This window comes from Oncorhynchus masou, chromosome 1 (assembly GCF_036934945.1).
Source record: "Oncorhynchus masou masou isolate Uvic2021 chromosome 1, UVic_Omas_1.1, whole genome shotgun sequence".
NCBI lineage: Eukaryota > Metazoa > Chordata > Actinopteri > Salmoniformes > Salmonidae > Oncorhynchus > Oncorhynchus masou.
The window spans coordinates 68,516,702-68,538,795 of NC_088212.1; the positions used below are offsets into that span (position 1 = coordinate 68,516,702).

Sequence of the window (22,094 nt, forward strand, 5' to 3'; positions counted from 1 at the left end):
GCCCCCCCCCCATTTAAAAATAATAATAATCATGTACATTTTATTTCTGCAATGTTTATTCAATGTTACAAAATAATTAGGTAATCACACATATTACACAATATCAGAGAAACAGTAAGCACAACTGTAGGACTGAGCACTAAACACCATCTAGTGGAAATGTTCAGTAGAGCATGAATGAACACAAAAACATTCAATTAAAAAAGAAAGTAAATTCAAATTCTCTTTAATTTAACTTAATTTTTGTGAGCTAAGTTTTTTATTGAGTCACATAACCTGTACAATCAATAAGAATCACAATTTTTTTTTTAACCAACACTCAACCCCTCCCACCGGCCATCCCAAACAAACCCCTGGCAGCCCCGCCCAAATCCTTGTCTAAACCCAATATGAAAGACCAATCATGAACATTATCTTTAGCTCACTTTTCTACATCATATGAGTAACTATTGGCTGCTAGTAACTCATACTTTCACTCCAATCCTGAGTGGGCAGGTGGATGATGTCTGAGGGGCCTGGGGGTCAAAGGCCTCATACTCAGTATTGAGCATGACCACAGAATAGGGCTCGACAGCAACAGCAGCAGGATCTCTCACTTCAGTCAGCTTCAGAAGTGAGAAGACCCCACCATCCTCTCCTCTGCCCTCAGCATATGGGGAGCCTACACCCAGAAAGAGGAAGCAGTGGGGTTAGATGGGTTTGAAAATCTGTCAGTATTGCAAATTCCTTTTATGGAAATAATATGCTAACTTACAGTCTGAGTTAATTGTCTCTTCTGCATCTTGTTCTCTGCAATGATTAAATAAAGTACTTATTATTATAAAATTCCATAGGAGCAACATGTAATTAATTCATGGCTATCGGAAATGTTATTTTCAAATAATGAAATACCTTTTCATTCTCAGAGTGTGAGATTCTGCTGGAGGAAGAAAGAAACAGAAAGCCCATGTCAATAACATTACATGATTTTTTTTTTAAATACATACCTGATGATAGAACATACAGTATGTGGGTTCAAATCAAATCAAATTGTATTTGTCACATACACATGGTTAGCAGATGTTAATGCGAGTGTAGCGAAATGCTTGTGCTTCTAGTTCCGACAATGCAGTAATAACCAACAAGTAATCTAACTAACAATTCCTAATCTACTGTCTTATACACAGTGTAAGGGGATAAAGAATATGTACATAAGGATATATGAATGAGTGATGGTACAGAGCAGCATAGGCAAGATACAGTAGATGGTATCGAGTACAGTATATACATGTGAGATGAGTATGTAAACAAAGTGGCATAGTTAAAGTGGCTAGTGATACATGTATTACATAAGGATGATATAGATAGATATATGGGTTTTTACTCACCTTGCGAAATCTTGGTATTTTTCAGCATGACAATGACAATGGCAGTAACAAACAGGCAGGAGAAGAACAAGGTTCCCACTACATACAGTGGTATGTAAGGATCCCCTTTTAATAAAACACAAAGCATTCAGAATGAAGATCAATTAGGTATTATTCATGATCATTTTATGTTTTAGTAATAACAATATACTGTGACTCACCAGGAGTGTATAACAGGGCTGTGTCATTCCTGTTGGGGTGGTTGTTGAATTCTCCATTCACAGTGACTGTGACATTAGTTATTACCTTCCAGTGCCCTTTTCTATTCTTAAGCACCTGTAAGGCACAAACATACTGTCCGCTGTCTGAATATGTGGCATTGCTGATCTTAAGGTTATGAAAGATAGGGTGTATGTGGGGTTGAGATGAAGTATTTGACCTTCGTTTCAGCAGGGCCTCATCAATGAGACAATGGTGGTCATATAATTGTGCAGTACTATCAAAATAATAAGAATAAAGACATGTGCTACTGTTGCCACTGGTGGTTTTGATCCAATAGACTGAAAATGGAAAGGTAGAGTAATCTTTGGCTACTGTGAAATTACATGCAAGGTTGACTGATTCTCCATGCTGTTTGGTAACAGACGTTTTAGTTTCCACACCAGGGTAGAATTTCACCACTACAGAAACAGAACATAATTTGATGTTAAATATTTTCATAAACAGATGTATGTACACAATATATTGTACAGTATACTGTAATGTGAGTTGTATATCATTTAGAAATTGTAAAAGTTAGGAAATGTGAACTTACTCTCTGGTTCAACAAATGCCACAATAAATGATTCCACCTGATCTTTTGAAAGTTTAAAGGGGAATAAGTGTTGGCCATTTGATGGAAAGGTATGAAAACATGCAAAGAATCCAGTGACGTGTTTCTCCAATTTCATATTTAAACATTGTTTGATACTGTTTTTGCAGGGTTTTTTTTCTAATGTAAATGCTGTATTGTTGCACTTCGGATCTTGGCCACATTTCTTCTCTTTGTCACAAAGATTGCAATTAAAAGTGCAATCCACTATGTTGTCTTCATCTAGATCAAGTAGCCAAATTCTCTCTTCACATTGTAGGGATATAGCTTCCTCTTTCTCTTGATAATTTAGATAAGTGTTCCCTTTGAGAGAGAAAAAGGTTTCCAAAGTTAAAATCAAGCTCCTCGATTGTAGAAACAAACCCTATTATTCAAGTCTTAAACTATTGATAAAAATAGTTACCAACCTTGACATTTTCCTACGAGAGTCATCACCATGAAGATAGATAGCATATCCATGATCAATGAACTTAGATTACAAAGCTGTTTTGTTCTTGATTCACAGAATGAGGAAACAGAGCAGAATTTCACAGGAAGGAAGAATGAACAGAGGGTGTTTGTAGTGTTTGTATGATATACAGTTGATGTTGGAAGTTTAAATACACTTAGGTTGGAGTCATTAAAACTCATTTTTCAACCACTCCACAATTTTCTTGTTAACAGACTACAGTTTGGCAAGTAGGTTAGGACATCTACTTTGTGCATGACACAAGTAATGTTTCCAATAATTGTTTACAGACAGATTATTTCACTTATAATTCACTGTTTCACAATTCCAGTGGGTCAGAAGTTTACATACACTAAGTTGACTGTCTTTAAAAAGCTTGGAAAATTCCAGATAACTATTTCATGGCTTTAGAAGCTTCTGATAAATGATGTCAGTTAGCCTGAGTCAATTGGATGTGTACCTGTGAATGTATTTCAAGGCCAACCTTCAAACTCAGTGCCTCTTTGCTTGATATCATGGGAAAATCAAAGGAAATCAGCCAAGACCTCAGAAAAAAATTGTAGACCTCCACAAGCCTGGTTCATCCTTGGGACCCATTTCCTAATGCCTGAAGGTACCACGTTCATCTGTACAAAGAATAGTATGCAAATATAAACACCATAGGACCACGCAGCGGTCATACCACTCAGGAAGGAGACGCGTTCTGAGATGAACGTACTATAGAACCCAGAACAACAGCAAAAGACATTGTGAAGATGCTGGATGAAACAGGCACAAAAGTATCTATATCCACAGTAAAACGAGTCCGATATCGACATAACCTGAAAGGCCGCTCAGCAAGGAAGAAGCCACTGCTCTAAAACCACCATAAAAAAGCCAGACTACGGTTTGCAAGTGCACATGGGGAAAAAGACCGTACTTTTTGGAGAAATGTCATGGTTTGATGAAACAAAAATAGAACTGTTTGGCCATAATGACCATCGTTATGTTTGGAGGAAAAAGGGGGAGGCTTGCAAAGCCGAAGAACACCATCCCAACCGTGAAGCACGGGGGTGGAAGCATCATGTTGTGGGGGTGCTTTGCTGCAGGAGGGACAGGTGCACTTCACAAAATAGATGGTATCATGAGGGCGGAAAATTATGTGGATATATTGAAGCAACATCTCAAGATATCAGTCAGGAAGTTAAAGCTTGGTCGCAAATGGGTCTTCCAAATGTACAATGAGCCCATGCATACTTCCAAAGTTGTGGCAAAATGTCTTAAGAACAACAAAGTCAAGGTATTGGTGTGACCATCACAAAGCCATGACCTCAATCCTATAGACAATGTGTGGGCAGAACTGAAAATGCTTGTGCGAGCAAGGAGGTCTACAAACCTGACTCAGTTACACCAGCTCTATCAGGAGGAAAGGGCCAAAATTCACCCAACTTATTATGGAAAGCTTGTGGAAGGCAACCAGAAACGTTTGACCCAAGTTAAACAATTTAATGGCAATGCTACCAAATACTAATTGAGTGTATGTAAACTTCTGACCCACTGGGAATGTGATGAAAGAAATAAACGCTGAAATAAATCCTTCTCTCTACTATTATTCTGACATTTCACATTCTTAAAATAAACTGGCCTAAGACAGGGACGTTTTACTAGGATTAAATGTCAGGAATTGTGAAAAACTGAGTTGAAATGTATTTGGCTAAGAGGTATGTAAACTTCCGACTTCAACTATATATTGACATGGAGTACACGGTGCAATGAAATGCTGACTTGCTGGTGAATCTTGCACTGTGAAGGCTACTCCTTGTAGACGACGAATAAACAAACGTGAACATGTTACTTATGAATTACGCCCAAGGCTAGGACTATTTGTTCTTGCCTGTATTCCATGTTAAACATTGTTAACAAGCTACATTATATCACCCATGTCACTGCATCACAAGTTGTTTAACTTATGCACAAGAATGTAACAATAAGACATTATGGCCTGTGAGTCCTATTGAAGATGAGGAGTGGGTATAGTAGGGTGGAGTTCTACTGTCATGTTTCACAGCATGGATTAAGATCAGACAAGGAACAGAGAGAGAGACTGAAGAAATAGGTTGTCGCTCTTGTAATTGTGGGACCAGTCAGCAACCGCCCACCATCACCCCTGTATTTACTTCCAAATCTGGGTCTAATAATCTGCTGGCTTGATGAGTTAACAACTCTTTGTGGAGGCAGAATGCTGACAGGTCTGACACAAAAGTACAGTACTGCCTGGACTGCAGCCTTTAACCCCCACTGGACTGCAACTCTGCCAGTAAGTAACCTGGGTTACCGCAACATCTAACAAACAGTACTGTGGTCACGTCATTCACCGCTTACATCATAGCACTCTCTGTTTATCACAGAGTTGGCTACTTTCAGTGCCTATTCAGATAAATGTCAGTTGGCCACGGTCATGGTCTATCATGCGACCAAAGGTAACACAGATTCAGAACAATCACAAGGCCTATACTCTGTGTAATTCTCAGTAAATACAGGGGTGATGGTGGGCAGTTGCTGAGTGGTCCCACAATTACAAGAGCGACAACCTATTTCTTCAGTCTCTCTCTCTGTTCCTTGTCTGATCTTAATCCATGCTGTGAAACATGACAGTAGAACTCCACCCTACTATACCCACTCCTCATCTTCAATAAGACTCACAGGCCATAAAGTCTTATTGTTACATTCTTGTGCATAAGTTAAACAACTTGTGATGCAGTGACATGGGTGATATAATGTAGCTTGTTAACAATGTTTAACATGGAATACAGGCAAGAACAAATAGTCCTAGCCTTGGGCGTAATTCATAAGTAACATGTTCACGTTTGTTTATTCGTCATCTACAAGGAGTAGCCTTCACAGTGCAAGATTCACCAGCAAGTCAGCATTTCATTGCACCGTGTACTCCATGTGTATATACAGTTGAAGTCGGAAGTTTACATTCACCTTAGCCAACTACATTTAAACTCAGTTTTTCACAATTCCTGACATTTAATCCTAGTAAAAATTTCCTGTCTTAGGCCAGTTAGGATCACCACTTTATTTTAAGAATGTGAAATGTCAGAATAATAGTAGAGAGAAGGATTTATTTCAGCGTTTATTTCTTTCATCACATTCCCAGTGGGTCAGATGTTTACATATACTCAATTAGTATTTGGTAGCATTGCCATTAAATTGTTTAACTTGGGTCAAACGTCTCGGGTATCCTTCCACAAGCTTCCCACAATAAGTTGGGTGAATTTTGGCCCATTCCTCCTGACAGAGCTGGTGTAACTGGGTCAGGTTTGTATAGGCCTCCTTGCTCGCAGACGCTTTTTCAGTTCTCACAAATTTTCTATACGATTGAGGTCATGGCTTTGTGATGGTCACACCAATACCTTGACTTTGTTGTCCTTAAGCCATTTTTATGCTTGGGGTCATTGTCCATTTAGAAGACCCATTTGCGACTAAGATTTAACTTCCTGACTGGTGTCTTGAGATGTTGCTTCAATATATGATGCCATCTATTTTGTGAAGTGCACCAGTCCTTCCTGAAGCAAAGCACCCCCACAACAGGATGCTGCCAACCCTGTGCTTCACGGTTGGTATAGTGTTCTTCGGTTTGCAAGCCTCCGCCTTTTTCCTCCTAACATAACCATGGTCATTATGGCCAAACAGTTTTATTTTTGTTTCGTCAGACCAGAGGACATTTCTCCAAAAAGTACAATCTTTGTCCCCATTTGCAGTTGCAAACCGTAGTCTGGCTTTTTTATGGCGGTTTTGGAGCAGTGGCTTCTTCCTTGCTGAGCGGCCTTTCAGGTTTTTTAAAATTATTTTTTAATTTCACCTTTATTTAACCAGGTAGGTAAGTTGAGAACAAGTTCTCATTTACAATTGCGACCTGGCCAAGACAAAGCAAAGCAGTTCGACACATACAACAACACAGAGTTACACATGGTCCTGGTCAGTTCCTGGATGGGAGACCAGAAGCTGCTGGAAGTGGTTTTGGAGGGCCAGTAGAAGGCACTCTTTCCTCTGGTCTAAAAAAAATATCCCAATGCCCCAGGGGAGTGATTGGGGACACTGCCCTGTGTAGGGTGCCGTCTTTCGGTATGGGTTTTAAACGGGTGTCCTGACTCTCTGAGGTCATTAAAGATCCCATGGCACTTATCGTAAGAGTAGGGTTGTTAACCCCGGTGTCCTGGCTAAATTCCCAATCTGGCCCTCAAACCATCACAGTCACCTAATAATCCCCAGTTTACAATTGGCTCATTCATCCCCCTCCTCTCCTCTGTAACTATTCCCCAGGTCGTTGCTGCAAATGAGAACGTGTTCTCAGTTAACTTACCTGGTTAAATAATGGATAAATAAATAAAATAAATAAATGGAATAAAACAAACATACAGTCAATAATACAGTATAAAAATAAGTCTATATACAATGTGAGCAAATGAGGTGAGATAAGGGAGGTGAAGGCAACAAAAAAAGGCCATGGTGGCAAAGTAAATACAATATAGCAAATAAAACACTGGCATGGTAGATTTGCAGTGGAAGAATGTGCAAGGTAGAGATAGAAATAATGGGGTGCAAAGGAGTTAAATAAATATGTACAGTAGTAGGAGAGGTAGTTGTTTGGGCTAAATTATAGATGGTCTATGTACAGGTGCAGTAATTTGTGAGCTGCTTTGACAGCTGGTGCTTAAAGCTAGTGAGGGAGAGTGTTTCCAGTTTCAGAGATTTTTGTAGTTCGTTCCAGTCATTGGCAGCAGAGAACTGGAAGGAGCGGCGGCCAAAGGAAGAATTGGTTTTGGGGGTGACCAGAGAGATATACCTGCTGGAGCGCGTGCTACAGGTGGGTGTTGCTATGGTGACCAGCAAGCTGAGATAAGGGGGGACTTTACCTAGTAGGGTCTTGTAGATGACCTGGAGCCAGTGGGTTTGGCGACGAGTATGAAGCGAGGGCCAGCCAACGAGAGCATACAGGTCACAGTGGTGGGTAGTATATGGGGCTTTGGTGACAAAACGGATGGCACTGTGATAGACTGCATCCAATTTATTGAGTAGGGTATTGGAGGCTATTTTGTAAATGACATCGCCGAAGTCTAGGATCGGTAGAATGGTCAGTTTTACAAGGGTATGTTTGGCAGCATGAGTGAAGGAGGCTTTGTTGCGAAATAGGAAGCCAATTCTAGATTTAACTTTGGATTGGAGATGTTTGATGTGAGTCTGGAAGGAGAGATTACAGTCGAACCAGACACCTAGGTATTTGTAGTTGTCCACATATTCTAAGTCAGAATCGTCCAGAGTAGTGATGTTGGACGGGCGGGTAGGTGCAGGCAGCGATCGGTTGAAGAGCATGCGTTTAGTTTTACTTTATGGTACCTTTACTTTATAGGTTATGTCGATATAGGACTCGTTTTACTGTGGATATGGATACTTTTGTACCTGTTTCCTCCAGCATCTTCACAAGGTCCTTTGCTGATGTTCTGGGATTGATTTGCACTTTTCACACCAAAGTACGTTCATCTCTAGGAGACAGAACTCGTCTCCTTCCTGAGCGATATGACAGCTGCGTGGTCCCATGGTGTTTACACTTGCGTACTATTGTTTGTACAGATGAACGTGGTACCTTCAGGCATTTGGAAATTGTTCCCAAGGATGAACCAGACTTGTGGAGGTCTACAATTTTTTTTCTGAGGTCTTGGCTGACTTATTTTGATTATCCCATGATGTCAAGCAAATAGGCACTGTGTTTGAATGTAGGCCTTTAAATACATCCACAGGTACACCTCCAGTTATCTCAAATGATGTCAATTAGCCTATCAGAAGCTTCTAAAGCCATGACATAGTTTTCTGGAATTCTCCAAGCTTTTTAAAGACAGTCAACTTAGTGGAAGTAAACTCCTGACCCACTGGAATTGTGAAACAGTGAATTATAAGTGAAATAATCTGTAAACAATTATTGGAAAAATTACTTGTGTCATGCACAAAGTAGATGTCCTAACCTACTTGCCAAACTGTAGTCTGTTAACAAGAAAATTGTGGAGTGGTTGAAAAATGAGTTTTAATGACTCCAACCTAAGTGTATTTAAACTTCCAACATCAACTGTATATCATACAAACACTACAAACACCCTCTGTTCATTCTTCCTTCCTGTGAAATTCTGCTCTGTTTCCTCATTCTGTGAATCATGAACAAAACAGCTTTGTAATCTAAGTTCAATGATCATGGATATGCTATCTATCTTCATGGTGATGACTCTCGTAGGAAAATGTCAAGGTCGGTAACTATTTTTTTCAACAGTTTAAGACTTGAATAATAGGGTTTGTTTCTACAATCGAGGAGCTTGATTCTAACTTTGGAAACCTTTTTCTCTCTCAAAGGGAACACTTATCTAAATTATCAAGAGAAAGAGGAAGCTATATCCCTACAATGTGAAGAGAGAATTTGGCTACTTGATCTAGATGAAGACAACATAGTGGATTGCACTTTTAATTGCAGTTTTTGTGACAATGAGAAGAAATGTGGCCAAGATCCGAAGTGCAACAATAAAGCATTTACATTAGAAAAAAACCCTGCAAAAACAGTATCAAACAATGTTTAAATATGAAATTGGAGAAACACGTCACTGGATTCTTTGCATGTTTTCATACCTTTCCATCAAATGGCCAACACTTATTCCCCTTTAAACCTTCAAAAGATCAGGTGGAATCATTTATTGTGGCATTTGTTGAACCAGAGAGTAAGTTCACATTTCCTAACTTTTACAATTTCTAAATGATATACAACTCACATTACAGTATACTGTACAATACATTGTGTACATACATCTGTTTATGAAAATATTTAACATCAAATTATGTTCTGTTTCTGTAGTGGTGAAATTCTACCCTGGTGTGGAAACTAAAACGTCTGTTACCAAACAGCATGGAGAATCAGTCAACCTTGCATGTAATTTCACAGTAGCCAAAGATTACTCTACCTTTCCATTTTCAGTCTATTGGATCAAAACCACCAGTGGCAACAGTAGCACATGTCTTTATTCTTATTATTTGGATAGTACTGCACAATTATATGACCACCATTGTCTCATTGATGAGGCCCTGCTGAAACGAAGGTCAAATACTTCATCTCAACCCCACATACACCCTATCTTTCATAACCTTAAGATCAGCAATGCCACATATTCAGACAGCGGACAGTATGTTTGTGCCTTACAGGTGCTTAAGAATAGAAAAGGGCACTGGAAGGTAATAACTAATGTCACAGTCACTGTGAATGGAGAATTCAACAACCACCCCAACAGGAATGACACAGCCCTGTTATACACTCCTGGTGAGTCACAGTATATTGTTATTACTAAAACATAAAATGATCATGAATAATACCTAATTGATCTTCATTCTGAATGCTTTGTGTTTTATTAAAAGGGGATCCTTACATACCACTGTATGTAGTGGGAACCTTGTTCTTCTCCTGCCTGTTTGTTACTGCCATTGTCATTGTCATAATGAAAAATACCAAGATTACGCAAGGTGAGTAAAAACCCACATACTGTATGTTCTATCATCAGGTATGTATTTAAATAAAAAAATGTAATGTTATTGACATGGGCTTTCTGTTTCTTTCTTCCTCCAGCAGAATCTCACACCCTGAGAATGAAAAGGTATTTCATTATTTGAAAATAACATTTCCGATAGCCATGAATTAATTACATGTTGCTCCTATGGAATTTTATAATAATAAATACATTATTTAATCATTGCAGAGAACAAGATGCAGAAGAGACAATTAACTCAGACTGTAAGTTAGCATATTATTTCCATAAAAGGAATTTGCAATACTGACAGATTTTTAAACCCATCTAACCCCACTGCTTCCTATTTCTGGGTGTAGGCTCCCCATATGCTGAGGGCAGAGGAGAGGATGAGGAGCTCTTCTCACTTCTGAAGCTGACTGAAGTGAGAGATCCTGTGACTGCACAGAACGGAGCTGAAGAACATGCTGCTGTTGCTGTCGAGCCCAATTCTGTCGTCATGTTCAAGGCCTTTGACCCCCAGGCCACTCAGACATCATCCACCTACCCCCTCAGGATTGGAGCGAAAGTATGATTTACTAGCTGCCAATAGTTACTCATATGATGTAGAAAAGTGAGCTAAAGATAATGTTTTCATGATTGGTCTTTCATATTGGGTTTAGGGTTTAGACCAGGATTGGGGCGGGGCTGCCAGGGGTTTGTTTGGGATGGCGGGTGGGAGGGGTTGAGTGTTGGTTAAAAAAACATTTGTGATTCTTATTGATTGTACAGGTTATGTGACTCAATAAAAAAAATAGCTGACAAAAATGAAGTTACATTAAAAAGAAAAGGATTCACTTTCTTTTTTAATTGAATGTTTTGTGTTCATTCATGCTCTACTGAACATTTCCACTAGATGGTGGTAGTGCTCAGTCCTACAGTTGTGCTTACTGTTTCTCTGATATTGTGTCATATGTGTGATTGCCTAATTATTTTGTAACATTGAATAAACATTGCAGAAGTAAAATGTACATTTTTTGGGGGGGGGGCATGGTACTCAATCATTGCAATATCAATAGGCGATAGTGTATACTAAACATGATTAATCATTGTCTTAGACATAAATTAATGGACCAGACGATGCTTGAGGTATCAAGAGAGTAAGATTTTGGGGCCATCCCTACCCTCCGTTGTTGGTCAAAGGCCCTTAAATTGATTTTTCTTATTTTTTTAAATCTTAAATCTGAACAGGAGTCAGTTACAGCTGGTCCCAGATCTGTGCTTGGGGTGCAACATAGACCGATGCTCCTCCCCCGTCTGTCTCCTCCCGAATGTAAACATGGTCGTTGTGTCCATAGCAAAAAGGATAGCAAAGCCTTGGATATAATGCTGCTAGCTACGTAAATACGAAAGTTATCATTGCTGTATGCCAGCAGGGTTTACGTTGTGGAGTTCATCTCCAGTAAATTAGTGAATTAACTCACGGTCTGCAGCTAGGCGTTCGCAAAGATCTGTGAATGGAATGCTTGCTAGTTAGCTAAAGCTAGCTAGGTTGTTTGACGTCGTAAAAGTTGCTTGCTAGCAGCGAACTACAAGGCTAGCTGGCTACTAGTAACTTGCTCGCGAGGAGGACAACCAGGGGCCTGTTGCACAAAAGTAGAATTAAGACATCCGGGATAAATGACTCAGCTGAGCTCAATGAAGCCAAAACATGTGCGTCCAGGCTTAATTGGTTGCACAAAGACCAAGCCAGGATGAGCAGACACGGATTCATTAAGCCAGGTGAAACCAATCCTGGATAGGTGCGCGCTCACGGATCACTCAAATAGACCCCGCCACAGATCACAGATTAACTATGGCAACTAGAGCCGCGTACTTTTCCCCGTCGGAAGCACAAATCCTCATGGAGGCATACGAGGAGGTAAAAGATATAATTAAGAAGAAAGGCAACACCGCCACAGTGATAAAGCAAAGAGAAAAAGCGTGGCAAAGTATTGCAAACCGCCTGAATGCGTAAGTAGTGCACAATTACACACTCACCGCTCCGCTGAAACATCACAATTACAATTCAAATATTTAATTCACATCTCCAAAAATGCAGTTGTACTGTAATTATGAAACGGTTAAATTTTTTATTGAAATGCACTGCAGATATGAGTGAAATTGTGTAAAGTAACTCCATCACACTGTATAAAGCTGATACATTTTTTGATATTTTTACTGAAAACAAGACAAAAATACCAAGTAATGGCCTTGGAGCTAAATAAAGGCAGGCCCGTCTTAGAGGGGATCCCTGGGGGGAAAGAGACGAGCATAGGTTCCTCCCAAGATGCCACCCGCCTTCCATCTCTACATGGGATACAACCACATTCATATTGAATCAATTTGGACTGTCTGACTTTGGTTTACCTATTGCCATGCAGTGTCTGGCAGCACTGTGTTCCTGTTAGAGCCACCAGCACAAGCACCAGACGATGCTGATCCAGTGAGTACTCCATCAAAGGCATACTGTAGGCCTGGCATGTCTTGTCTACTAGCTTCAATATGAATCCGATTAAATGTGATAGGGTGAAGGCCCCAGTGCAGCAGCAACAGCACATGATGGAGACGATGATGAGGAGGAGACCATCTCTCTGGATTCCAGAAGGCATGAGGTATCATGTTAAGACTGTGAAAGTACTATTTACTCTACAATGGTGAGGAGTCCTCATCAAAATCAAAAAATCTAATTTATTTTACAGGACCCAGATGCTATACAGTGGGAAAACCAGCCTGGCAACATAGTGCGTATTAATAAAAGGACACCACATCCTGCCAAATTCCAGCTGCGCTAATTGTATTGTGTTCACAGAGCTCACAAGCTATCAGAAAGTTGTATGGCAACCACCTCCGGCGCCAAATAGAACTGGCAGACATAGACATTCAGTACAAGAAGAAAAAGATGGAAAATCTTGCACTGGAGTCCGAAATAAAAAAGAGGACAATTAGGAAACTGGACCTTGAAATAAAAAACTTGAGAGGGAGGTGAGATATGCCTTCAATGTACACTGTATGCTAATTGTAACACAAATGTATTAATCATTATTTTTCTTTCCTCCCCCAGCTCCAAGAAGATGACACAGCTCAAAATAAAAATTAGGTATATTCTCGTAAAGTCAAGTGAGCCATGACATATGAGCTCTTATTGTGAGCACACAGGACGGTGGCATCTTTCTAAGGTTTTTTTTATTTTCCCAGCAATCAGTACAACCAAGTCATCGTTATAAGGCATCGCCCTCTTTTGCCCACCCCCCCAGCACCAGGTGTGGCCACTAGCCTATATGAAGGCCCAAAATTGTGTGTTCCTTTCTGCTCTGACAATGGCATGCCCATTCGTGCGAGATGTGGTGGATGAAGAAGCACTTGTGCTGAGGAGAGCCTTCAGGCGAGAAAGGGTCTTCAGGGACCGGTTGGACCCACTGGCCTTCCCTGATGACCATCTATATGAAAGATACAGGTTTTCTGCAGATGGCATCAGGTATCTATGCAGACTACTGGGTCCCAGGATTAAGCACCTCACTGCACGGAGCCATGCACTGAGTGTGGAGCAAATGGTTTGTGTGGCCTTGCGCTTTTTTTGCTAGTGGAGCCTTCCTGTACTCAGTGGGGGATGCAGAACAGCTGAACAAGGCCACAATTTGCCGCACAATAAGGAGTGTGTGTCTGGCTATCAAAGCATTAGCAGATGTCTTCATCTCCTTCCCTGGCCACAGAAGACTCTGTGACATCAAAGAGGAGTTCTATAGGATTGCAGGTAAGAGGATCTACAAATTACAGGACAACTGTTAACACATAGTAGGATACTCATTACTTTGTGTGACAGGTTTCCCCAATGTCATTGGTGCAGTGGACTGCACACACATAAGGATAAAAGCCCCCTCAGGTGCCCATGAGGCCGATTTTGTGAATAGGAAATCCTTTCACAGCATTAATGTTCAGGTGAACATAACTTTTTGATATTGTCCATTGACGAACACTCTGCATTGCCAGTGATGTGCATTGATTGGTGTAATATTCCTCATCTTATGATTTCAGATGGTCTGCAATGCTGACTGTGTGATCAGCAATGTTGTGGCAAAATGGCCTGGCTCAGTCCATGACTCCAGAATCTTTCGGGCCTCTGAAATCTATCACAAGGTAAGCCACACAACCCCTATTTATAACCATCATGGCTGTGTCAAGAATATCACTGTGTTTATGAGGTAGTAATGATGAGATTTTGTGTTGACAGGTGAATTCTCTGGTGTGTTGCTGGGAGACAGGGGGTATGGCTGCCAGCCTTTTCTCCTGACACCTTTCACAGACCCCCAGGAAGCACAGCAGGCCTACAACCATGCCCATGCCAGGACCAGGGCCAGAGTTGAAATGACCTTTGGCCTCCTGAAGGCACGCTTTCACTGCCTTCACAAATTAAGGGTCAGCCCTGTTAGGGCATGTGATATTACTGTGGCTTGTGCTGTCCTCCACAATGTGGCCTGCCTGAGGAAGGAGAGGGCCCCCAGAGTGCCACCAGCCATGGACTGGGACAATCCGGCAATCTTCCCTGATGACGACAGTGGTCGGCTGCTGAGGGACCAATATGTGTTGAATTATTTTAGTTAGTATGTGTGCTTTCAATTTTGGTTAAATATGTCCTGCGGTGGCAGAGGAATTTGGTTTTTTTTTTTGGGTTCGTTTTTTGACGAATTTGGCCTCTTATGATGTTTGTGCGGTATACTGTGTGTAATACAAGGCTGCAGGGAGGCTACTGCATCCATTCATTTGTCTGTTCAGTTGATGTGTATGGATTTGTCCTGCATTTATTTTAGTGTGCAGACATGCAGGGTGTGTTATATACAGACCTTTGAATGTGTATGTATCATTTTGTATAATATGCTTGGATTCTGTGCTTTCCATCTTGTAGAGTCACTGTGACTTCAGTTTCGAAAGGAGCTGATGGTTTACCTGCTTTGTTTTGTCCTTATTCAATAAAGGAACATAATGTTACACATTGTGTTTTTATATTCATATGGAATGTGTATTTGTTTATATGACAGAGTACTAGGGCCACACTGAAGAAAAAGGATAAAGTCATACATTTATGAGGCTGGTTCTTTCTGCAGAAAAGCTACATTGTTTTTACAGTTTTGATACTTATGACAATGTGATACTTAATATTCTGGCACATCAGCATGTCTTTGTTTATGAAACCATACTGAAGTACAATTTCACGAAATGCCCCACATCTGTCATTTTAACAACTGTCCTCCTTTAAAACAACTGGTTACAATATTATAACTTGTGTTTTTTTCCCCCTCTGTGGCCCTAATATTCTATCATTTTATATATAGCCTTATAGTCTATGGGAAACTGTAAATTATCTAATGATAGCAACATCATCTAAAAATCATTTTTTATCCAAAATCATTGAAATTAATGATCACAAACGTTTAAATAATAACAGTGGGTCTAGTTATATGTGATAACAATGTATAGTGAGCAGTGAAATAACTATTGGTTTCCATTTGTGGTGACTGCTGACTGACATTAGGGATGAGATTAAATAGATCCTGGAATTTAGCCTGGTCTGGAGCAGGCTAGCTCCACAGAATAAATCTCCATGGTAATTTATACCATAACATATCCTCCTGCCCCCTATCCATCTTTAGTGCAACCGGATTACGGATCAATTGAGCCAGGATCACCAAGATATCCTGGCTTAATCCCTTATCCTATTTTTGTGCAACAGGCCCCAGAGCTCGCCAGCACAGCAGAGCAGCTGTGTTGACACGAAACGAAAGGAGATACCCAGCAAGCTATCCCGGCCTGATCCACATGGGGAAATCTATCTCGAAAAATTGACTGTATTGTTGACAACTTCACATTTTCAGCTGTTTATTTTTTTAGCTGTTGTTATTGTGCTAGCCAAGTTAGCCAAGTTACAAGTTAACGTTTGACATTCTTTTCTCATCTTTAGTTATTGGACTCAAGCTATTAATGTTTTCTGTGAAGCCCTTGAAACCAACCTTTAAATCCTACCTTCTGTCTGTTCAGGTGAGTAACCTTGACTAAGAAAGTTACTCTGTCCTCGGTATACTAAGTTACTTGCTATTACTGAGTAGTTCGCTAGCTAGGATTACTTGTTCAATTCACTAGCTATATGTTGTGCATAATTTAGTTAGCTTATTATAGACTAACAAAATATCTCTGTTTTATATTTCATGCAGACTGATCTAAAAAAAACTCCACAGCCGCCTATCAAGAAGTTTGCTTCCTGGGGCCAAGTTACTTCCAGGTGAGTTTACAGTTTCCTCTGCCACAGCTAGCTTGTTGTTTCTGACTGTTCTATTTGTAACTATCAACTATGTTATGAGTACATCGAAGCTAAATAGATTTAACCACCCATCAAAATATCCCTCTCCTGAAAAATAACCAGTAAAAACTGAACTCATCCAGCTATAGTCTTTCTTTTCATGCTAAGGTAGAAGATGACCAGCCAGTGAAAACTCCCATATCTCTTCAGCTAAATGTAATTGCATCTATTTTAGAATGAAGGAAGGTCCAGCCTCTGTTGCTTAATTATTAGGAGTGAACGCCTCAAAGGGAAATTCGTCCCACAGCACAACCTCTGATTCACAACTTGTCCTCAGACTCAGATATAGGCCTAATGACACTTCAAGGTTATATGGTCAAGTGTTTCTCAATCTTGCTCCATTATATCAGTGAGCTTCCGCCTCCATAACAGCCATGAATGAACCGAAATGCTTTAGAATGTTGTTGGCTTTTTTGCAACAATAGTTTATGGGGGGGGGGCAACATGAATTGAGTGGAGGGTCATGGCCCCTCCCTGTACACAGATTGATGAGTGGTGGATAGACACAAATAGACTTTTCATTATTTACATTCTTTTAAATGTCTCCTTGTTTATCTTAATACACTGGAGTAAAATGTAATATGGAGAGGTTGGGTGTCAGTTTAGCTCACACACAAACACTGCCAACTTAATGGAAAAAAAGTAAACAAACCTGAGGTCCTGCCTTGCATAAAACATTAAATGTTGCAAAGAAAAACCCACAAAAGGCAAGAAATAGTTTTCAGTTACTGGTGTTCTGTGAATCTCTTATTGTAACCTCCTTAAGACAGTCATTAACCAACTCGCATCCTCTCTGAGCTGGGATTTGACTGCAAAATCAGGAGGCATATCTGAACCAGCCCATTGTTAACGAAGGCTAAATTATGCACAGTTAGTTGCAGTGATGAAAAGGAGCCCAGGCAGGAACTGCATTGTCATGGTGACTTGAGACAGCACAGAGAAAATGGACTTTCAGTTGGATGAGATTACTACAGCCTAATGATGCGACAATAAGGGATGCCAAATGACTGTGGGGAAAACCACAAGTGAGGTGCACTGACAGAGAACACATTTAAAACAAGAAATTACATTTAGCTGAAGAGATATGGGAGTTTTCACTGGCTGGTTTTGGATCCTGTATTTTACATTATAGCCATTACCATATATATGATTGAATATTATCTGCTGTTGGCTTGTGTGGATGTATGTATGTGTTATGCAACATAGCTGACTTGAAACATTGTTAAAAGTATCAGGGCCATGGGACTTTCTCATGATGGAAAAATACAGAGAGGCATGAAGACAGGAACTGTTCAAATTAGTTGGGAGGGGGGCACATTCAGAGCGGGGTGTTGCGAGAACAAGCGGTCTTTTGTTAGATAACAGGAGCCAGGTGCGAGATAACGGTATGGAGCATGAGAGCCTGGATGTTCTTCACATCTATCAACAGAAGCGCCAGGAGGCGGGGCCCGCCTGAGCGCCTGCAATAGACTGGACAAGTTTAAACCACGCCCAGTCTCTACTGTGATAGGCCAACAGACGGGTTGGAACTGTCTATCACAGTATAAAGAATACTGTTTTACATACGTCTTGTCAGTTCTCTGTTCTGCCCTGCGTGGTATTACAGAGAGCCCGTATATACGAAAGTTGCATTTGCCATTTATTACTTAGCTAATAAAAAATACATAGTATAAAATCGGTGACTCATTGTTATATTTATCCTGATACCAGATTTGAATTTACGCAACTTTAACACTGGTCATTGAAATATCAGTCATCTTCTACCTTAGCATGAAAAGAAAGACTATAGCTGGATGAGGTCAGCCTTTACTGGTTATTTTTCAGGAGCGGGATATTTTTCAGGGTGGTTAAATGTATGTATTCTCTATGTACTCATAACATAGTTGATAGGTACAAATAGAACAGTCAGAAACAACAAGCTAGCTGTGGCAGAGGAAACTGTAAACTCACCTGGAAGTAACTTGGCCTCTAACTTCTTGATAGGTGGCTGTGGAGTTTTTTTCAGATCGGTCTGCATGAAATATAAAACAGAGATAGTTTGTTAGCCTATAATAAGCTAACTAAATTATGCATAACATATAGCTAGTGAATTGAACAAGTAATCCTAGCTAGCGAACTACTCAGTAATAGCAAGTAACTGTTAGTATACCGAGGACAGGGTAACTTTGCTAGTCAAGTAAGGTGGTAGGATTTAAAGGTTGGTTTCAAGGGCTTCACAGAAAACATTATTAATAGCTTGAGTCCAGTAACTAAAGATGATTAATGGATACTTCCAAGATTACAGTGAGGAAATAATGTCAAACGTTAACTAACTTGTACCTTGTCTAGCACAATAACAACAGCTAAAAATATAAACTGCTGAAAATGTAGTAGTCAACAATACAGTCAATTTTTTTTAGATATATTTCCCCATATTGATCAGGCCGGGATAGCTTGCTTGGTATCGCCTTTCGTTTCGTGTCACCACAGCTGCTGTGCTGTGCTGGCGAGCTCTGGTTGTCCTCGCGAGCAAGTTACTAGTAGCCAGCTAGCCTTGTAGTTAGCTGCTAGCAAGCAACTTTTACGTCGTCAAACAACCTAGCTAGCTTTAGCTAACTAGCAAGCATTCCATTCGCAGAACTTTGCGAACGCCTAGCTGCAGACCGTGAGTTAATTCACTAATTTACTGGGGAAGAACGCCACAACGTAAACCCTGCTGGCATACAGCAGTGATAACTTTCGTATTTAGCTAGCAGCATTATATCCAAGGCTTTGCTATCGTTTTTGCTATGGACACAACGGCAATGTTTACACCCGGGAGGAGACAGGCAGGGGAGAATACATACCTGATGATAGCACATACAATATGTGGGTTTTTACTCACCTTGCGTAATCTTGGTATTTTTCATCATGACAATGACAATGGCAGTAACAAACAGGCAGGAGAAGAACAAGGTTCCCACTACATACAGTGGTATGTAAGGATCCCCTTTTAATAAAACACAAAGCATTCAGAATGAAGATCAATTAGGTATTATTCATGATCATTTAATGTATTTGTAATAACAATATACTGTGACTCACCAGGAGTGTATAACAGGGCTGTGTCATTCCTGTTGGGGTGGTTGTTGAATTCTCCATTCACAGTGACTGTGACTGAGTTATTACCTTATTAGTTATTATTAGTTACTAGTTATTACCTACTGAGTTATTACCTTCCAGTGCCCTTTTCTATTCTTAAGCACCTGTAAGGCACAAACATACTGTCCGCTGTCTGAATATGTGGCATTGCTGATCTTAAGGTTATGAAAGTTAGGGTTGTTAGGGGTTAGATTAAGTATTTGACCTTCGTTTCAGCAGGGCCTCATCAATGAGACAATGGTAGTCATATATTACTATCAAGAATAAAGATGTCCTACTGTTGCCACTGGTGGTTTTGATCCAATAGACTGAAAATGGAAAGGTAGAGTAATCTTTGGCTACTGTGAAAATACATGCAAGGTTGACTGATTCTCCATGCTGTTTGGTAACAGACGTTTTAGTTTCCACACCAGGGTAGCATATCACCACTACAGAAACAACATAATTTGATGTTAAATATACAATATATTGTTTTTGTAGTTTTTTTTCTAATGCAAATGCTGTATTGCACTTCAAATCTCGGTCACATTTCTTGTCATTGTCACGAAGACTGCAATTAAAATTGCAATCCACTATGTTGTCTTCATCAAGATCAAGTTGCCAAATTCTCTCTTCACAGTGGTGGCAGCGTAGCCTAGTGGTTAGAGCGTTGGACTAGTAACTGAAAGGTTGCAAGATCAAATCCTTAAACTGACATGGTACAAAAGCTGTTGTTCTGCCCCTGAACAAGGCAGTTAACCCACTGTTCCTAGGCCGTCATTGAAAATAAGAATTTGTTCTTAACTGACTTGCCTAGTTAAATAAGGGTAAAAAAAAACATTGTGGAGATATAGCTTCCTCTTTCTCTTGATAATTTAGATAAGTGTTCCCTTTGAGAAAGAAAAAGTTTTCCAATGTTAGAATCAAGCTCCTCAATTGTAGACTCACAAACTCTATTATTCAAGTCTTAAACTGTTGATTAAAATACACTGCTCAAAAAAAGAAAGGGAACACTAAAATAACACATCCTAGATCTGAATGAATGAAATATTCTTAATAAATACTTTTTTCTTTACATAGTTGAATGTGCTGACAACAAAATCACACAAATTATCAACGGAAATCAAATTTGTCAACCCATGGAGGTCTGGATTTGGAGTGACACAAAATTAAAGTGGAAAACCACACTACAGGCTGATCCAACTTTGATGTAATGTTCTTAAAACAAGTCAAAATGAGGCTCAGTAGTGTGTGTGGCCTCCACGTGCCTGTATGACCTCCCTACAACGCCTGGGCATGCTCCTGATGAGGTGGCGGATGGTCTCCTGAGGGATCTCCTCCCAGACCTGGACTAAAGCATCCGCCAACTCCTGGACAGTCTGTGGTGCAACGTGGCGTTGGTGGATGGAGCGAGACATGATGTCCCAGATGTGCTCAATTGGATTCAGGTCTGGGGGAATGGGCAGGCCAGTCCATAGCATCAATGCCTTCCTCTTGCAGGAACTGCTGACACACTCCAGCCACATGAGGTCTAGCATCGTCTTGCATTAGGAGGAACCCAGGGCCAACCGCACCAGCATATGGTCTCACAAGGGGTCTGAGGATCTCATCTCGGTACCGAATGGCAGTCAGGCTACCTCAGGCGAGCGCATGGAGGGCTGTGCGGCCCCCCAAAGAAATGCCACCCCACACCATTACTGACCCACCGCCAAACCGGTCATGCTGGAGGATGTTGCAGGCAGCAGAACGTTCTCCACGGCGTCTCCAGAATCTGTCACGTCTGTCACGTGCTCAGTGTGAACCTGCTTTCATCTGTGAAGAGCACAGGGCACCAGTGGCGAATTTGCCAATCTTGGTGTTCTCTGGCAAATGCCAAACGTCCTGCACAGTGTTGGGCTGTAAGCACAACCCCCACCTGTGGACGTCGGTCCCTCATGGAGTCTGTTTCTGACCGTTTGAGCAGACACATGCACATTTGTGGCCTGCTGGAGGTCATTTTGCAGGGCTCTGGCAGTGCTCCTCCTTGCACAAAGGTGGAGGTAGCGGTCCTGCTGTTGGGTTGTTGCCCTCCTACGACCTCCTCCACGTCTCCTGATCTACTGGACTGTCTCCTGGTAGTGCCTCCATGCTCTGGACACGACGCTGACAGACACAGCAAACCTTCTTGCCACAGCTCGCATTGATGTTCCATCCTGGATGAGCTGCTCTACCTGAACCACTTGTGTGGGTTGTAGACTCCGTCTCATGCTACCACTAGAGTGAAAGCACCGCCAGCATTCAAAAGTGACCAAAACATCAGCCAGGAAGTATAGGAACTGAGAAGTGGTCTGTGGTCACCACCTGCAGAACCACCCCTTTGTTGGGAGTGTCTTGCTAATTGCCTATAATTTCCACCTGTTGTCTATACCATTTGCACAACAGC

The 22,094-nt window shown here is 40.8% G+C and overlaps 2 protein-coding genes and 2 long non-coding RNA genes across 7 annotated transcripts; 2 read left to right on the forward strand and 2 right to left on the reverse strand.

Annotated features, from left to right (window-relative positions):
* Window positions 1-34: 34 nt before the first annotated feature.
* On the reverse strand, window positions 35-2,750 carry LOC135549016 (uncharacterized). Of its 2 annotated transcripts, none has more exons than XM_064979095.1 (7): window positions 2,625-2,750; window positions 2,161-2,520; window positions 1,568-2,026; window positions 1,368-1,472; window positions 892-916; window positions 755-789; window positions 35-661 (listed from the first exon to the last, which is right to left on the reverse strand). In XM_064979095.1, exons 1-7 carry the CDS (start codon window positions 2,674-2,676, stop codon window positions 465-467), a joined length of 1,233 nt encoding a protein of 410 aa, XP_064835167.1. In that variant the 5' UTR covers window positions 2,677-2,750; the 3' UTR covers window positions 35-464. The 2 variants fall into 2 exon arrangements, with proteins under 2 accessions (XP_064835167.1, XP_064835160.1); XM_064979088.1 differs by having other exon boundaries at window positions 892-919; window positions 2,625-2,748.
* Window positions 2,751-8,812: 6,062 nt separating this feature from the next.
* Window positions 8,813-11,203, forward strand: LOC135549033 (uncharacterized). Of its 3 annotated transcripts, none has more exons than XM_064979105.1 (7): window positions 8,813-8,945; window positions 9,050-9,408; window positions 9,543-10,001; window positions 10,097-10,201; window positions 10,305-10,332; window positions 10,435-10,469; window positions 10,563-11,203. In XM_064979105.1, exons 2-7 carry the CDS (start codon window positions 9,273-9,275, stop codon window positions 10,775-10,777), a joined length of 978 nt encoding a protein of 325 aa, XP_064835177.1. In that variant the 5' UTR covers window positions 8,813-8,945; window positions 9,050-9,272; the 3' UTR covers window positions 10,778-11,203. The 3 variants fall into 3 exon arrangements, 2 of the variants coding, with proteins under 2 accessions (XP_064835177.1, XP_064835184.1); XM_064979112.1 differs by having other exon boundaries at window positions 10,308-10,332; XR_010456923.1 differs by lacking the exon at window positions 10,305-10,332 and having other exon boundaries at window positions 8,816-8,945.
* A 4,961-nt stretch (window positions 11,204-16,164) lies between these two features.
* On the forward strand, window positions 16,165-18,290 carry LOC135558742 (uncharacterized). The gene is made up of 3 exons (XR_010458393.1): window positions 16,165-16,254; window positions 16,428-16,495; window positions 17,803-18,290. It is a non-coding gene; the product is annotated as an uncharacterized LOC135558742 (long non-coding RNA).
* A 1,099-nt stretch (window positions 18,291-19,389) lies between these two features.
* LOC135549085 (uncharacterized) lies at window positions 19,390-19,709 on the reverse strand. Its single transcript, XR_010456933.1, has 2 exons — window positions 19,637-19,709; window positions 19,390-19,541 (listed from the first exon to the last, which is right to left on the reverse strand). It is a non-coding gene; the product is annotated as an uncharacterized LOC135549085 (long non-coding RNA).
* Window positions 19,710-22,094: the final 2,385 nt, after the last annotated feature.

Excerpts from the sequence above, each read along its gene's own strand:
- LOC135549016 (XM_064979088.1), bottom strand. The coding sequence starts at position 2,676 with ATGGATATGCTATCTATCTTCATGGTGATGACTCTCGTAGGAAAATGT. Across the intron at positions 920-1,367 it reads AAATACCAAGATTTCGCAAG|CAGAATCTCACACTCTGAGA; the intron begins GTGAGTAAAAAC and ends TTCTTCCTCCAG. Across the intron at positions 662-754 it reads AGAGACAATTAACTCAGACT|GCTCCCCATATGCTGAGGGC; the intron begins GTAAGTTAGCAT and ends TTCTGGGTGTAG.
- LOC135549033 (XM_064979105.1), top strand. The coding sequence starts at position 9,273 with ATGAAATTGGAGAAACACGTCACTGGATTCTTTGCATGTTTTCATACC. Across the intron at positions 10,002-10,096 it reads AGCCCTGTTATACACTCCTG|GGGATCCTTACATACCACTG; the intron begins GTGAGTCACAGT and ends TTTTATTAAAAG. Across the intron at positions 10,202-10,304 it reads AAATACCAAGATTACGCAAG|CAGAATCTCACACCCTGAGA; the intron begins GTGAGTAAAAAC and ends TTCTTCCTCCAG.